This window comes from Strix uralensis, chromosome 4, assembly GCF_047716275.1.
Source record: "Strix uralensis isolate ZFMK-TIS-50842 chromosome 4, bStrUra1, whole genome shotgun sequence".
Taxonomy (NCBI): domain Eukaryota; kingdom Metazoa; phylum Chordata; class Aves; order Strigiformes; family Strigidae; genus Strix; species Strix uralensis.
In genome coordinates this window covers 11,153,645-11,170,731 of record NC_133975.1, presented here as the reverse complement: position 1 = coordinate 11,170,731, position 17,087 = coordinate 11,153,645, and the positions used below count along the sequence as shown (strand labels likewise).

The 17,087-nt window shown below is 41.8% G+C and overlaps 2 protein-coding genes across 2 annotated transcripts in view; both read right to left on the bottom strand.

Annotated features, from left to right (window-relative positions):
• The window catches only part of DOK7 (docking protein 7), a 71,828-nt gene extending 58,742 nt beyond the window's left edge, over window positions 1–13,086 (bottom strand). Inside the window, exons 1-4 of the mRNA XM_074865659.1 lie at window positions 12,950–13,086; window positions 12,762–12,807; window positions 9,975–10,220; window positions 5,932–6,132 (exon numbers count right to left, since the gene is read on the bottom strand). Of these exons, the coding sequence (XP_074721760.1) occupies window positions 5,932–6,132; window positions 9,975–10,220; window positions 12,762–12,807; window positions 12,950–13,003 (547 nt within the window). The 5' untranslated portion in view covers window positions 13,004–13,086. The remainder of the gene's footprint in view (window positions 1–5,931; window positions 6,133–9,974; window positions 10,221–12,761; window positions 12,808–12,949) is intronic.
• A 2,267-nt stretch (window positions 13,087–15,353) lies between these two features.
• The window catches only part of HGFAC (HGF activator), a 42,545-nt gene continuing 40,811 nt past the window's right edge, over window positions 15,354–17,087 (bottom strand). The window contains exon 14 of the mRNA XM_074865025.1: window positions 15,354–17,039. Within this exon, the coding sequence (XP_074721126.1) occupies window positions 16,869–17,039 (171 nt within the window). The 3' untranslated portion in view covers window positions 15,354–16,868. The remainder of the gene's footprint in view (window positions 17,040–17,087) is intronic.

Sequence of the window (17,087 nt, the reverse complement as noted above, 5' to 3'; positions counted from 1 at the left end):
GTGATGTTTTAGAGTGTCCTCTCCAGTTAGGCAACACACTTAGAAAAAGATTCCAGTGGTTTTTTTAACTGCTTACCTAGGGACCCATATCATCTTCATTCCCACTTCCTAGTAGACTTTGGCCTGTTCAGGAATTTACTTGGAAGAATCCCATGGTGAGAAGGGGGATCCAGGAGAGCTGGCTGATTTTCAAGGATCACCTCCTGCAAGTTCAAGCCAAGCAAATGTGGCAGGAAAGCCTGCATGGATGAACATGGGACTCCATACAAAACTCAAACATAAAAAGAAAGCATACATAATGTAGAAGTAGGGTGACCAAGATGACATAGAAGGAATACAGACACACTGTACAAGCACACAGGAATGGGGTAAGAAAAGCCTAACTCTACCTGGAATTGAATCTGGGGAGGAATGTGAAAGGCAACAAGAAGGGCTTATGCAAGTATATCACAACAAAAGGAGAACTAGGGAAAACTTCAGCTTACTGCTGAATGAGATGGTGGACCTGTTGACAAAGGATATGAAAAAGGCTCAGGTACTCAAGGTCTTCTTCACTTTGGTCTTTACTGACAAGATTCAATTCCCTCATCAGGAATCCCAGGCCCTTGAGACTGGTGGAAAAATCTAGAAAAACAACAACTTTCCCTTGATGGAAGAGGACCAGGTTAAGGAACAGTTAAATAGAACATACTCAAGCCCATAGGGCCTTATGGGATGCATTCACAGGTGCTGAGGGAGCTGGTTAGCGTCACTGCAAGGACACTCTTTATTATCTTTGAAAGGTCATGGAGACTGGTGGGTGGAATGGTATGCCTGAGGTCTGGGGAAAAAAAAAAAACAACACAGACATCAGTTCTATCTTCAAGGAGGATTCAGGGAACCACAGACCAGGGAAGGTGATAATGCAAATAATTCTAGAAGCCACTTCCAAGGTGCTGACTGGGAGTAGTCAGTATGGATTTACAGAAGGGAAATAACGCCTAACCAATCTGACAGTCTTTGATAAAATGACTGGCTTGGTGGATGAAGCAGTAGGTATTGTTCGCTTTGACTTCAGCAGAGATTTCAGCACCATCTCCTATAATATATTAATTGACAGACTGATCAAGTACATACTAGATAAGTGAACAGTAAGGTGGACTGAAAACTGGCTGAGCTGCGAGGCTGAAAGGGTTATGATCAGCAGCACGAAGTCCAACTGGAGGCCAATCCCTGCTGGTGTATGCAAGGAGTCAACGTTAGGGCTAAAGCTGTTTAACACCTGGATGATGGGACAGAGTGCACCCTCAGCAAGTTTGCAGAAGATACAAAATTGTGAGGAATAGCTGATACACCAGAATATAGGAAGTTGATCACAGAGGTTGTGGAGTGCTTGCTCTTGGAGACATTCAAAACCTGACTGGATATGGTCCTGTGCAAACGGCTCTAGCTGACCCTGCTTCGAGGAGGGAAGTTGGAAAAGAAGTCCCTCCCAACTTCATTCATTCTGTGATATTTAGGCATTTGTGACATCCAAACTGGAAGTTTCTTTCTGATCTCATTCTAGAAAATTTAGCTTCTTACTATATTGCAGAAGCTTAATTAGCATTCTATAATGCTGCTGCATCACCAGATGAGCCGTGTCTCATTTGACGCTTCAATAACACAACTGCCACGGCAAATTCTCTATACTAAAGCACTGCTAATCTTTCAAAATAAATTACAGTATTCATTTGTACAACCAAGCAACTAAGCAAAAATTGACAGAAAGTTATTTCAGATTAATATTTTTGTTCATTTACTTGCTAGCTTTCAAAATTTGGGCATTAGTGTGAACTGGCGATATTCTACATATTAAAGCATAAAATTTTCTTTCAAATCAATTAACAGTAAACGAAAGTTCCTAGTATATTAGTAATGTTATAACATACATTAGCATTTACTACAAAGCCCAGTTAAGAATAAAAAGACTGAAACTGTTATTCCCTAAACACTGTAATGAAAGTGTGATGCACAAACTGACGTGGTCTATATTCACCATATGGGCTACTGAACATTTTTTAATATCACATATTACTTACTGGTCTGATTTTATTTGGGGAAATATACATCTTTAACATATCATGAGCAATACGTAGAACTGTAGGGTGATAAGACTAGTAATCTAATAAATTCCATTCCAATCAGATACAGATCATAACAGTACATAGTCCATAATCCAAATCCATTTCATTACAAAACCAAATGAAGCAGATAGGTTTTATTAAACAGAATAATTTAGGGCTGAGTATGTTAGCTAGATCCTACTGAAATATAAGCATAAAGAATGAAGTTACATCTTAAGTGCCTTGTTGCTGAATACTTGGAAGCTAGGTGACCTCAAGAGAGTGCCTGTGGAGATGCTATATACAGATTTCTGGACACAGGCACTCCTCTAACAGCAACTATTAAATGGATGAACACAAGATTCAGGCAAGCCATACAACTGAGGAACATACACTGCACACCTCCAAGCAAGGCTCTACAGTGCCTCCTAGGAAGCTGTGGTGGAGATGCCTTCAAGCAGACAAGAATCCAGCAGGAAGGAGACTGGCTCAGCCATCAAATTTCTTGCTATTTACCTACTGCAGATCCTCTTCTTTGATCATCTGCAGAGCTCATAAGGCCATGCAGATTCCTAGAGTAACATCGGTGGTCCCTACATTCTTGGGGTATCTTTCCAGGAAACAAAGTCTTGTACTAAACACCAGAGACACTTTATTCATCCATCATTCCTGACAGCACTGTGTTTGGAAATGAAGCCTCATCCTGCACACCTCCTTGCAGCCATGTTACACATTGAGGTGGTTTGCCTGTAACAGTAACCACCACAGGAGAAATTTACTGGCTAGCTGCAAGTTGTCTACAACTACCTGAAAGGAGGTTGTAACAAGGTGGGTGTTGGTCTCTTCCCTAGTAACAAGTGATAGGACAAGAGGAAACAGCCTCAAACTGTGCAAGGGGAGGTTTAAATTGGATATTAGGAAAAAATTCTTCACCGAAAGGGTTGTCAGGCACCGGAACAGGCTGCCCAGGGAAGTGGTTGAGTCACCATCCCTGGAGGTATTTAAAAGACTTGTAGATGTGGTGCTTGGGGACATGGTTTAGTGGTGAACTTGGCAGTGTTAGGTTAACGGTCGGAGTCAATGATCTTAAGGGTCTTTTCCAACCTAAATGATTCTGTGATGATAATCAGCACAAATAAGCAGGCAAAGTACCTTCAGTTCTAGTGGTGAACCAGGCATTTTCTAAATTCTTTGGTTCAGGCAGCCACTAAGGAAAGATCCTTTCACACAGAATAGATGATAAATAAGTCAGAATTTTGATCTGCAAATACCCCTTACTTTTGTATTTTCAAGAATGAAAACCAAAACTAAAGTCATATCCATTCATCAACATTATCATAAAAATCACATTTACTAAGGAGTCCTAAATACCTATTCTTTATCACAATGTCCCTCTCAAAACTGCAGTATATCTGAGAAATGAACCCTTCAGACAACGTGTGTTGCAAATGCTTTGTCAGTCAGTGCTGAAGAGCCCTTCTGGAAAAAGCATGGCAGAAAAAAAACAATCGGGGTTTTTGTTTGGGTTTGGGGTGGTTTGGTTTTTTGGGGTTTTTTTTTTAAAGGGGAACGTAAGTCCTGGAATCCATCATTATTTTCTGCTAGTCATTTCAACTTTTGGATAGCCCTCAGAATACTATTTTGTGTCCTTCCATATTCTAATGAAAGTCTGCATAAAACACATGGTTGGAATTCACAGGTACTCCATTTGCAATCAACTATATACTCCAAAAAAATCAAGCCATTATTTGAAGCCCTTATTAACAAGAAATCACCGTCTTCTTCTTTTCAGGCACCTGCATTAAGGTTCAAAGGAAAAACCAAATCCAACATATCACAGTGCTGCTGCATCTCTTACTCAAAAATTAGAGAGACTCTGCCTCCCTAGATAGCCTCAGGGATACCAATTACTCAAAGAGTTAAGTCTCATATTTTCTCATTTGAGGAATTACATTGATAATTTATATAAGCTGTGTATTCTATCTATCTAATCACTGCTAATCTTAAAGATTGCTTAGCATTCCTACTTCAGCTCCCTATATTTTTTTTAAATATAAATTTTCCATAGTTAAATTATTTCAGATTTCATTAGTTCACAAACCAGTAGTCCACACAGGCTTTCCAGAAAGATCATCAGCTTTTTAAAAGAGAAAAAACACATGTGGTTCAACTTTGGGAAATTTTCTCCCTGTAAGTATTCTGAAGTGTTTAGTTCAAAATTAAGTTTTCTATTTCCAGTTAATAATTCAAAAAGTGGACACAAATTATGTTAGCATTGCAGTGCAGACATTTATTAGAAGTCCAGCTTTTATTTAAAGTGGTACTTGCATAGAGAGACAGGAATGAGCAATTGCTTTATTCTGCGTGGAAAAAAAACTGTTCAAGCCAAAATTGCAAGTATTGGCAGACCTACACTAAGTTGCAGATTCAAGTTTAGTCTGGGTCAATTGCACTATCTACAAAAAAGGGAAAAATGTGACTGTTCTGTCTCCCCCTTACACTCTACAACCAATTATCTAGCTCACAGTCTAAAGCACACCACTAGGAAACAACACACTTGTGTTGCAGTTCCCATACCATTTTTTTAACTGAAACAGAATAACCCTGAAAGAGATTTGTTTCCTACAGGCTATACCTATAACCCATTCCTTCAGATGGTGGAAACCCTTCTTTAACTCCAACCTCTGAAATAGGCAGGGAAACATTTGAACCAGAATCTTCCACACTGAAAACAAGCATCTTAAATCAGGAATCAGGATATAACAGCTGAGTCCATACTTACCATGTTTGTAACTCAGCTCTGTACTTTTCAACTGACAAAATGAAAACCCCTCACTGGAGTAAACAGTTAAAATAATTTCTTTAGCCTTCCTCCCCAAATTTTGCTACAAGTCCCAGGGAAGAATATCTTTGGATGTGATCAGCTCTGAAACCTTCTATTTTTTCAGTCTGGGAATTGAAGAAATCCATTATTTTCACATTTCAATATGCAAGTCAGACAATTCACATCCCTACTGGTGATTTTCATACCCACTCGCCTCACAGAGCATCAGTTGAGCATGGCTTCAAACTCTGCTTCTGAAGTTAAAACCTTGTTTCCTAATGTATATGATATTCAGTGCATTAATTATCTTTTGTTTTCAGCTCTTGCATAGGAGCTTTGCATTTTATCGGAAGTTAGAATGTGAGAAGTCCTAAACTGGACATTGGAACAAGAGATTTCTCTCCATCTAAAGGTGTATCTTAGCTACTAGGCTACAGAAACTACCTTCAGCTTGGTTTCTTGCTTTTGTTTTGACCCCACGAATCTCATGGTCCCATAAAGCAACAAAGCTACTAACAGGGAAGGGAACAGACTGAAGTTCCTAACTTTTAGGAGCTAGAAGTCCTCTACAGAATTCAGACATTACCGTTTACACAATGAGAGCCTTGATGCTGCCTGTAACCTCAAAGCTCCGTATAATTTTCCCTCTACAAACAACAAAAATAATCATAATTTAATAATCTGAACATTAAACCATTTTGCCTTATCTCTTGCAAGACAAAAGCCATAAAATTCCATTACCTTATTTTTGCTCTGTGTCCAATAGCAACAGTTGACTAAACATCTTCTGGAGAGCCACAGGGCAATGTTCAGTCAGGACTCCACATAGTCACATTTTTACTGAACACCAGGATTGAAGCCTGCAGAAATCTACTTGGTAGAACAGACCCTCTGATATGAGGCTGCCTGTATGACAAAGCAGCACAGCTGGTTCTGCAATCTCCACTTTGAATGAGAATAACATTCACATTTCTACAAAAGGTTTTAAACAACTTTTAGAAGACAGGTTCCAATTGTACTTACAGAAGCCACACCTGGTACCCCCTTCAAAGATGAATCCATTTGGGACAGCTCCATACCGACGCAGATCTGAGAGCTTCCATTGCCCCATGACACTAGGAGGAAGGTCTTTTACAAGGACGAGAATGTCATTGCAGAAATGCAGGGTAGCAGGCCCGCTCTCTAGTTTAGTGCCAGGTGCTACAAAAACTTGAAATCTATGAACTATCAGATAAGGAAGAAAAAAAAATTACTATAGCAAATAAAAGTAAGGTACCATGACTTATATCACATAAGTCATTCTGTTCAGCTGTGTATGTGGACAGACCCCTGCCTGCACCACAAGGCTCTAGTATAAAGATTCTAAGTAGAGCCCAGACAGTCCCATGTCAGTAGCTATAAGCTCGTTACTCCTTATTATGCCAGTTTAGGATTGGAAAAAACATATATTGGTTTAATGCTACATTAATTTATCCTAAGTCTTCCAGGTTACTCTCTATCTCAAATTAGTCAGTTATCCAGCCCACACTTGAGTTATCTCTGCCACCCTTGCATCATTACATGGGTTTCTTTCTGTCTCTCCCTCTAAACAGCCTGTGCCTCTCTTTTCCTACATGTATGCACACACACATAACACAGTGCCCAAGGAGACCAAAAGCCAAGGCCCAAAGAAGTAGGCAAGTTCTAACCAGAGCTCTGTCACTGACTCATTTGCAACCTTTAATAAACTGCTTCGCTCCTTCCCTAGCAGTAAAATGGGGAAAACTACATTTTCCCACCTTTGTGAATCTTTTGGGAGTTGGTGATAGTAGATGCCCAGATATTTAAAATGACTAGGAGATTAAGTGATTCATAGGTAATAAACACACTTAGATGTCAGTTAAGTCTTCATTTATCAGAGTTTAAGCTTCAAAAGAGTGGAGAAAGAAAAAGGTAACACCTGTCTCATTCAAGTTTATAAAATTCAGGTTCAAATCCCAACTCCAGTACCCCTTATATAGCAAGGGTCCTTACCTAAAGTAGCAGCTGTTCTAGGCTGGTATCCCATCTTCTCCTCCAGAGCTGTTGCATTTTGAATAATAAGCTATTGGGAGCACTTCAAGGGCTCAAATCTCACAGTGTTTCAAAGGGAGCAATTTAAGTGAGCAAGCACCTAATTCTCAAACAAGTGTTTTAACCTCCACTACTCCTCTAGTTTCTTCCATCTTGTGATTAGACAAAAAAAAAGAAAAAACAAAATCTGTCTTGGCATAGAAAAGCATTAGGACTGTTATATTTCCAGTGAGAGGTTTTCAGTAGAGCATTTATCAAGCAGCCCATAGATTTAGCTTTTGGTTATCCATCAAAGATCATACAAACAGCTACCTGTCTATGAAATCTACAGGGTAACTTCCAGGTAGTCTCACTTCTTACAACCACTCTTCCCTGTTTCTTGCCTATGCTTCTTCAAACATCATGAATTTCAACTAGGTCTGAGTCTTGATTCTCATCTAAATACTTGCTATATTCTTAGTTACCATCTTAGCTGTAAGTCAACTCCTCATCTATGACGTGCATTTGGTAAGTTCCCTAAGGCTCCAGCAGAAATTAGCCACAAAGTCATTCAAGTGAAATGTGCAAGGAGACAGAGATAGATCTAACAAACCTCAGCTCTACTTACAGCTTTGCCAGTAGTACTGCTAGGGAGCAAATCAAAAGTCACACAATGTCCCCTTTTGGGCACACAGTTGTTACACAACCTGCTTAAACATAAACTGTGAAAAAGATACCAAAACCATCTCGATGAATAATGTTCAGTAAGTAATCTTTAATATCATTTGGACCCCTCTGCTCAGTTAACTCTGCCCAGTACTTTGCTGGCAATTAAACCATCAGAGCAAAAGCATCAGGGTTCTTTCTGCCTCATAAGTGAGGAATGGAGCACACTCTTCACACAATCAGTTGCAAGTTACAACGGCTGCCGAAAACAAAGAGCTGCAGCTCAGATTCTAGACCACTGTTAAAAAAACAGCATATCCATACGTGAAGAAAGCCAAAGTAGAGGGAAAAACAGATCTGGACATGAAGCTTTTGCTACAGGCTGCTTTCCTGGTTAATTTCATTTTTTTCAAAATTCTCCCCAGCCATCTACTACTCTGAAGAAAAAAATTAATAAGATACAGAGCTGAATATACCCATGAACACAAGGTACTATTTAAATTCCTCATGTCCTTTAGCTAATCTTTTCCTCTTCACAGCTATTCACTGACCTGCAGTATGCTAACTTCCTCAGAATGAGCTGTGGGCTCAAGCACTCTTCTCACACATGACCTATACCTCAACTCACTTAATTCCACTGTTTAATCCTGGTTCTTTTATTCCAGGAATCACATTCACCTCATCTGCTAAAAACAGAGAGAAAACACTGGGAACTCCAGTGCAAATGCCTCCATTCCGTGGTCCTCATTCAAGAACAGCATCAACTCCTTTCACTTTTTTTTTTTTTTTTGCTTCCCAGACTCTGAGGTCATCTGTCCAGTCTATTTTTATCATCCAGCCACCTTAATTCCAAAGCACACAAAGGCACCCCTACTACGCTTTAAGAAAAAACACTAGTCACCATCCCCTCTTCATCTAAGTTTCCACTCTTTTCTGAAGTGCATCTAGTTTGAGTAGACAGTTTGACTTCTTTCTCCTAACTGAACCTGCACTGAAAGATAAAATCCTAAAAAAAGGTTCTATGCTTTGGTCTATCCTACTTCCCCTAAGCTTTTTTGCAATTAACGTTCTACAAACTATTGGCAGTTCAACCAATTATACTTGTTTTCTTACCTCTTCATTCCTTCACCTCCACACACATTCTCTCCTGCTCCATCTTTACTCCATGGCTGCACGTATCATCATCCAATAGGCTCTACTCCTACCTTGCTCACAGCTTTCCTTTAAAAAAAAAATCTCTTCACTGCTTCTGCATTTCCTCCTATCACAACCATAAACCTCACACCCAGATTGAGATTAAATACTCTCTCCATTCCCACACTGCATCAGTGCAAGATCATCAAAACCAGACCTACCCTGTCAAATAACAAATTCTCCTTCAGGTTTTAAGACAAGTCTATACTGTATATAGATCCCAAATCTAGTAAAGAAATAGAACTGGAACACAATACAGCTACAAAGTATACCAACTACTCCAGCTATTCATGCCTGTATTGTTCAGAAATCCCCTCTAACCTTTCCCCTTATGCAAGGCTTCATATTTGACAGCTCCAAGGGGCATATCCATATATCTCTCTCCTGATACTTTTTATTCCTGTAAAATTCCAAGGCCATCTTTCTATGTATGTACTGCAAAGGAATGAGTCCACAAACGCAACAGATGGCAAAGCATATGTAACAAATGATTAAGAAGGCTAATGTGCGTCTCCCACACACCTACCCTCCTTCCCTAGTTATGACTAAACAAAACATAAGACAGATACTATGGATTACCAATAATATCACTCTTGTTCACCTCTATACATTTTAGAGCTGTTAACCAAGAAAATAAAATAAACGGATGCATAAGAACAAAGTCAGCTGGAACAACTGTGTCTGATGACCCTCCTTATTTCAAGATGTCCCTTCCTGAAAGGGGACACTAGGAACAATAAACATTATCTATGCAACACCTAAGTAAGCAGCTCAGAAAACTTGGACTGAACTAGCCAAGTTCTACTCAGGATTCCGCTTAATTCATGCTCCCTCTAAATAGTGTTGACAAAATCCCCAAGATAATTGCAGGACCAGAAGTAGAAGTTTGATCACTTTGCTTCAAAGCTACACACTTTCAGTGCCAAAAATCAGAAACTAAGTTAAGAGCTCTCATAGTTAGCCATCAGTACTGGGCATTACTGTAACCAAAACTTATCATAAGGGACACCTGCTTTAAGATGTAAGGGTCTCTTCACTCTCAAATCAGTGACAGTCTTTTCCTTAACTATACTTTGTTATTTGCATTTTAGCTATCCTTTTGCTTTTTCTCCCGGCGGGGGGGGGGGGCGGGTGCAGGAAGAAAAAAAAAAAAGGAGTGAGAAGACAAAGGTTACCTTCCCCCAAACTGTAGCGGATTCGTACATCCCACGCATACATTGTTTCCTTGTTCTCAAATCCCAGTATCACAACTTGAGAGAGACAGATGATTGCAAGCGTGTGATTCAAGCCCTCATAGGAGAGCCCAGGATCCAAGCCACAGATGTCTTCTAAGGTCATGCTGCTCCTCTCCTTATGCCCTTTTGCTCGTTCAGATTTATCCTTGTATACCAGCATGAGCAAACAGTCTAAAAGAAGCAAAACTGTCAGAGATGATGAGGCAGAACATAGAACATAACACATTTCTCAGTACTCTGCTTCAATACAAAGGTGCTTTACACAACTGCTGGGTTAGTCTGATCAAGTCAACGTAAGAACTCGGTTTTCTTTTCCTATCCCACCCCAGGTAGTTTGCAGTCCTTGTTTTCAGGGAGAAAACACTGAAGGCATGTTTCAAGGGTAATCTGCAGGCTCAGAAATAAGGAGGAAAGTAAAAGTTCTCCCTATTTTCTGTTGCAAAAATCCAGTGTTTTTTCAGATACTCTCCCAAGTCTGGAAGGGGCTGACTCATTAATTCTGAGCATTAGGAGTTACACTATGATAGCTGTTCACATTACAAACACTGAAGACCGAGAGGCTATTGTCATCTATATTTCCATTAGAACATACTGAACCACAAATGAAATTCTTACAGTAGTTCACAGATTACTCAACTACTAAATGGCGAGCAGACTCCACTGCCAGATTGTTAGTGTCAGCTCAGGTTTCCTAGCTAAATGTTACACAGTAGCCATTGCTAAATAATCATTATGTGCCACACCTTTTTTTTTTTTAATATCTACTTGTGTCACCATTTGTTTTTAACCCCTTCTTAGAGGTGTTTATTACACAATAACTATGCAACAGATAAAAGTAATTCAAGTACCATGGTCCCATGGGAAAAGCACATTTCACAAGCAAACCCAAAAGACAAGAAAAAGGCAGAGACCTCTCCCACCTTTTTCATTTATAACAAGACCACTCCTCTTCCCCTAGGTTCCCTTCCCATCATGTGGCACTCGGTTGTAAATGAAATTAATGGTCAATATCAAAGCTGCAACATCCACAGCTTAAGCTGACCTACATACCACAGAGGAGAAACCCCCCTATGCACCATTTTATGAATGTTGGGGTGTGGTGCTCTGAACCCTGGCGAGGTGCCCTGTGGCTCTCAGCTGGGCAAAGGACTGGCAAATCTCCAAAGAGGTGAAAAATGACTGAAAGACTGAACCGTCTGCTAACTAAAGTGGAGCTTTGCATGGACTCCCAATTGTTTTCACGCACCTGTTCGCAAAAACAGCTGCAACTACGATATTTAAGCATTCTGCAATACAGTTGTGTGTCTGAAGAAAGAACAACTATGGTTTACAGACCAATAAAAGCAAACAACTGGGGGCTTTTTCTGGTAAACCTGGCTAATTTCGCTAGAATAAAAATACTGTTTTTTGAGAAATAAACAACATTATCAGTCAGTATGTTTTCAACGCAAGGTCGCTCATCTTCCCCCTTCAAACTTGGCTTACTCATGTTGGAAATCCAGGCCCATATTCACATGTCTAGATACTAGCTCTCAGATCAACAGGTGCCCATTCAACGCAGAGAAGTTTAACAGATTCAGCTGAGATACAGGCATTTAAGACACTAACACATAACTGTAACAGCTCAAGCAACAAAGGGTTAGGTCTTAAGAGCTTCAATTACTAAGAAATCTTCAGTCTATCAGCAACAACCTTGAAAAGGTGTCATCATCCATTCCGCAGCAATGCAGATGGACGTTTTTCTAAGCGTAGGCAACATTTAGCCCTAGAAAGATATACTTTTGGGCCCAAATGTTTTCCCTGTTAGGAATAGATGGGGAAACCTGAAACCTACTTTTCCCTCTCCAGCAGTAAAACATCAACTCTGAATAACATTTTCAATTTCCCCGTCAGAAGCATGGAAGTGATTTTTTTTTTTTTTTAATTCAAAATGTCATTTTATTTTTAAATTGCAGTGATATTTTATGTCAAAACACTGATCAGAAATAACTACCGACCTTACAATGCCAGCTTTTCTTTACAGCCACCAATCACCCTTAAGAAATAACAATAATTTAAAAGTTTTTTCAAAATTTAAAATTGTGTTTTAAAGGGGAACCAAAACCAAACAGCCGTGCTTTAAAGCCACCTTTCCCACTGGTTTCAGTCAGGGCCTGATATTAAGCTACTTAAAACCTTCAGCTCCGAGGCCGGGCACCGCTGGCAGCCCGGGGGACAAACGCTACACCCGGGCACCGGCCGAAGGGCCTCGGCGTCGCAGCCCGGGCTGCCGCCACCCCCCGAGGCGGCGGCTGCGGGTCTGTAACCGCCCCCGCTGAGGGAAAAAGGGTCCCAAGCCGTTACCGGCCGCCAGCCCGAGGCCGCGAGGAGAGGCGAAGCCCCGCAGCTCCGCTCCGCGCTCTCCCCTCGCCACGGCGTTCATGGCACCTCGGGGGGCTCCGGCACTCGCCGCCCCCTATTTCTGGCCGCCTGGTCCGCTGCCAGATAATTTATTCCCCCCTCCCGCGATTAAAGAAATAAAAAAAAAAACCCAAAGAAATAAATAAAAGAGCAGCGACGGCTTGCGGAGAGCCCCGCCGAGGGTGATCTCCAGCCGCAGCTAACCTCGAGGGGAGCCCTGTAAACTCCCTGTCCCCGGGGCCCCAAACCCCGTCCCCCCACCGCCGAGCGGAGGAGGGAGGGACGCCCCGGCGCCTGCCCCCCCCTCAGGACGGGCCCCCCTCTTACCTGCCACCGGGGAGGGCTTGCGCAGCACCAGCCACCTACTCTTCCACTGCAAGGAGAGGCAAAAGGAGAGGGTTAGCCAGGGCCGGGGGAGGGAAGAGCGGGCTCTCTCCCCTCCGGGGGAGGGGGTGTCGGTCGGGGACCCCCGGCCCGCCGCGGGGCCGGGCCGAAGGGGCGCTGGGAACGGGGACCTTTTTTCCGTCTCTCAACTTGACGTGACCCTCCACCACCACGGAATCCGTCATCTTCAGTCATGATTCCGGACAGCTGCGCCCGGCTCGCTGCTCCCTCCCCGCGCTCTGGCCGAGGGGTCACTTTCAAAATAGCTTTATTAGGTCCCCGCACAGGCACACGGAGCGACGCGGGCGAGCGGCCAACGCGGCCCGGCCCTCCCCGGCGCCCCCTGCCCCATCGGGGCGGCTTCCGGCGGAGGGGAGAGGGGGTCCCGGGAAGATTTTCACTGGTCCTTTATTCGTGTATTTTACTGTGGCGTCGGGGGGGGGTGGTGTCTTTTTTTTTTTTTTTTTTTTACCGGGGTTTCGGTAGCGGGAGGCGCCAGCCGGGACACCCGGAGCGCGCCAGCCCCGGCCGCGCCTCCCAGGGTCTCCTCCGGCCGCGACCCCGGGGAGGCACCGAGCGCTGCCCCCCGCCCCGGTCCCGGTCTGGATCCCGCTCCGGGCTTTGCAGCTGACCGCCGAGGCGGCCCTGCGGCCGGGGGCGGCGGGAAAGCCCGGGCCGGACTCCCTTCGCCCTCAGTCTCCGCGGAGCGGGGCCTGGCGCCGGCGGGCCGAAACACCCCCTTCCCCGCGCCCCCGAACCAGCGGCTTCCTTACAACGCCCAAACTGCTCTTTTGGAAAGGCTAATTACAGCTCCCCTTAGCTCCCAGAAGACACGCAGCCAACTACCCCTGATAAAAATACTCTTTTTTTTTTTTTTTTTTTTCTTCTTTGCAATGCAACTGTCACGAGATAACAACCCACTTACACCAAACCCAGAGCAGCTACAATTACTAGAATAAGATGTGTTAATGATGTCCTCAGATTTATTTCGACGAGCAATGGACTAATTAGAGTCCATTATTCTAAAAATACTCCTACTGCATCTTATTTGATGGTAATTAGTTCTTCAGCTTTTTTTAAACAGCACCACAGCACATTTTTCTTTCAGTAGCATAATAGAAGGGGTTTTTAGATGTTTGCGTTTATTTCTTCCATTCGAATCGGTCAGTTTGCATGGAATAACATATAATTTAATGAAACCATCTTTAAGGGTGTTTCATAATGAATTAGGGACGTTGTTTGTTCAACTGGCTTTGCATTCTAACTCAATTTCGATATAAATGTTAGGGGAAAATATCAGGTAAAGTTTCACTAGTAAATTTAAGTTGGATTTTCATTTTAAGCTAAAGCACTTAAAGGGAGGAGAAAAATATGGAGGGTGAGTTTCCATGGGGTAATGCTCAACAGAAAGGCAGAAGGTGCTGGAGTGCCCTGTAGAAATGTGACTGATGCCAGGGGTGTGAGAGGTCAGGCAAGGACCTCTCAGTTAACCTGGACATTTCCTTGCCCTCCCTAGCCTGGGTTTGTGGATTTAATACAGTGCTAGTCAGCATAGAGCAGGTGCTCAAAGGATGGCATTTAGTTCCACCAAATCAATGCAGTAACAGTGGAGAAGCAGGCTGCTTCAAAAGCCAGAAATTAATTTTAGTGCCTTCAAAGTATGACAGTATCAGCTGAAGATTTGCCATTTAGACCTTAGAGGGCATAGACTGTTTCACTTGTGAACATCCAAAATATTTTTTAAAATGTTTTGTTGCTTGTTTTGGGGTTGCTATATACTGATACAAGCAGCATAGATTTTGAAAACAGGACAGCTGAAAAGCTGTACACGTATTGTCAGAAACACCAGTCTAACACCCTTCCTATCAAACAGCCACCTTCTTTACAGCAAGAGAAGACTGAGAGAATATATATAACACAAAACTACCAGATTGAAAGCATGCACAGTGTGGATGGATATTAATTTCAAAGTGAAACTGAAGTCACAGAACAGCTATGGACATTCAGAATGGCATAAGCTTTGTGTGGAAACCTGTTCCAAATGAATCCCATCCAAAGAAGAGTAAATAGTTCCTTCATGCTGATTTAGTACTTGTCTTTCAGCAGCAGGTACAGTTAGTCTTGTTACACAGTCGCATTCATTTCACAGAGTTAAGCAAGCCAGACTCGTACTGCAAATGGCCAGGAAGGCAAAGCCACACAACAAGAGTCTTCAGCTTGTTTTGGAATCAAGACCCCAGAGGTGCATCTTGGTTTTTCAGGCTAGTGTTTAGTGCTTCAGAAAAACAGACTAAAGACTTTGATCTTAGTATTCACAGTATTCACAGCTGAAAATCATCCGTCTACTGGAAATTTGTGTGACACTTGCATAAAACGGGGAGCACCACCAGCTGAAATTGGTCCTTATGCAGAGCTTTTCACAAGCCTTCCAGCACACAGAAGTGTTATTTCATTTTTCTACCAGCCCTCAACCTGTTGAACAACCTACAGAGGGATTCAAAGATTTAATTGTAACTGTATACACAACAGACTAAGTCCAAGAAACAGAAGGTAAATATTTTTATTAAACAGTTTACATCATTTATCTAGATTAGCACTGTTATATATTTGTACTTACACAAATTCAGGTTTTGGTTATTTTTCCTTACAAAGTTTCTTTTAACTGCAGAAATCATTCACCACAACTAAGAAACCCATGAAGACACTGCCAGTACTGTAAAACAAAACACTTATCTTAGTATCTAGGCACCGCTTCAAAATTCTGCATCTTAAAGCACAGCTTTGCTTGAAACACTTAAGAGAATTCAAAAATGTTCGCTATCAGAGAAGAAAATTTTACATCAACACTTCCAAATGTACACATCTGACACGGCTAAAGGTTCCCTGTATTTAAAAAAAAAAAAAAAAGTTGTAATTTCCCATTCTTCTTTATCAGATCAATTATTTTAATTAATTTTCTGCCTTTTTGGTTAACACAGCTGAGTCCACAGCCTCTAAACAGCTATATATTGTAATAATTTCTTTGATTGTTCCCATAACAATTCCACAGACCATGACAGCAAAGCCTATGGTTTATGATATCACCAAATCCCCAAGGAAAATGTCAAGCTGTTCCTCCAACCATTCAGTTTAAAAATCTCTTAAGAGAAACCTCCTTTCTAAACAGTTGAACAACTTGTTAGTAGAAAATCAAAGACATCTTCAAAACACTGTCAAATTTAAGAAACATTTAGGCATTTATCATCAAGGTGAAGTATTTCCACTGCTATCCTCAGGGTGAGGAGCAGCTCACAGTCTGCAAAAGGTCCTAACTGCATTGGCCTGAAGTCAGGTGCTCTGACTTCCAATCTTTTTTTAGCAAGAAACTTTGTGCTCTCAGGTGTTGCACTAACCTTGCTGGAAAATTGTACATCAGATTCTGCAGAGCTCTGAAGCATGTTGCTGATTTTGTGTCAGTGGAACATAAAAAAAATGCTTACATGTTTGGCTGAATCAAAATCTAAACCCTCTGTTTTTTTCCCCAGAACTGGTTTGTTGCAGTTAACTGAGGAGCAGCTTCACCTACATTGCTCTATTGGTGTCTCTCGATCTGAAACTCAAGAGATCACTTCTGAGGGGGAGGGTATTTAATTTTTGGTGCTCCTGTTGTTAATTTTTTTATCTCTTTTGAGAATACAAGGACAATGTTGTTATGGGTTGGTTTGGGGGATGACAGTTCCACCAGAAACTGCACAAACACATTCAGATCACTTTTTGTGTAAGCCACCAAGCAGACAAACAGTTGTATATTTTGGTGCACTGTCTCGATGTGTTTGTTTTATTAAGTCAAATAAAGACAGTCTTGTATATTGAGCAATCCACAGCCCTAAAATTCTAGATCAAGGATGCTGACATCAGATGGAGTAGGCCTTTTGGCCTGGTGGTCTGGTTTGGAATTGCTAAGAATTACCATGACAGTTTTCATTCTAGCTTATAATAAAATCTTTATGCCTCTTTAATGAAACCAAAAGACTCCTGAACCCTGCTTCAAATGTTAGCATATTTAACTGTTCAACTAGTTTTTCGGGGGGCTATTTTCTCATTAATCCAGTTTACGTAGTTCATCACTCGTGTATATACTCCAGGTCTGTTGACTCTGCCACAGCCATCTCCCCAGCTGATAACTCCATAGAGGTAAGAGATTTCATTTTTCTCACAGGCCAGAGGTCCACCAGAATCTCCCTGTGTTAAAAGTAAGCAAAGATTATCTAATTTGATAGAAAGCAGTCG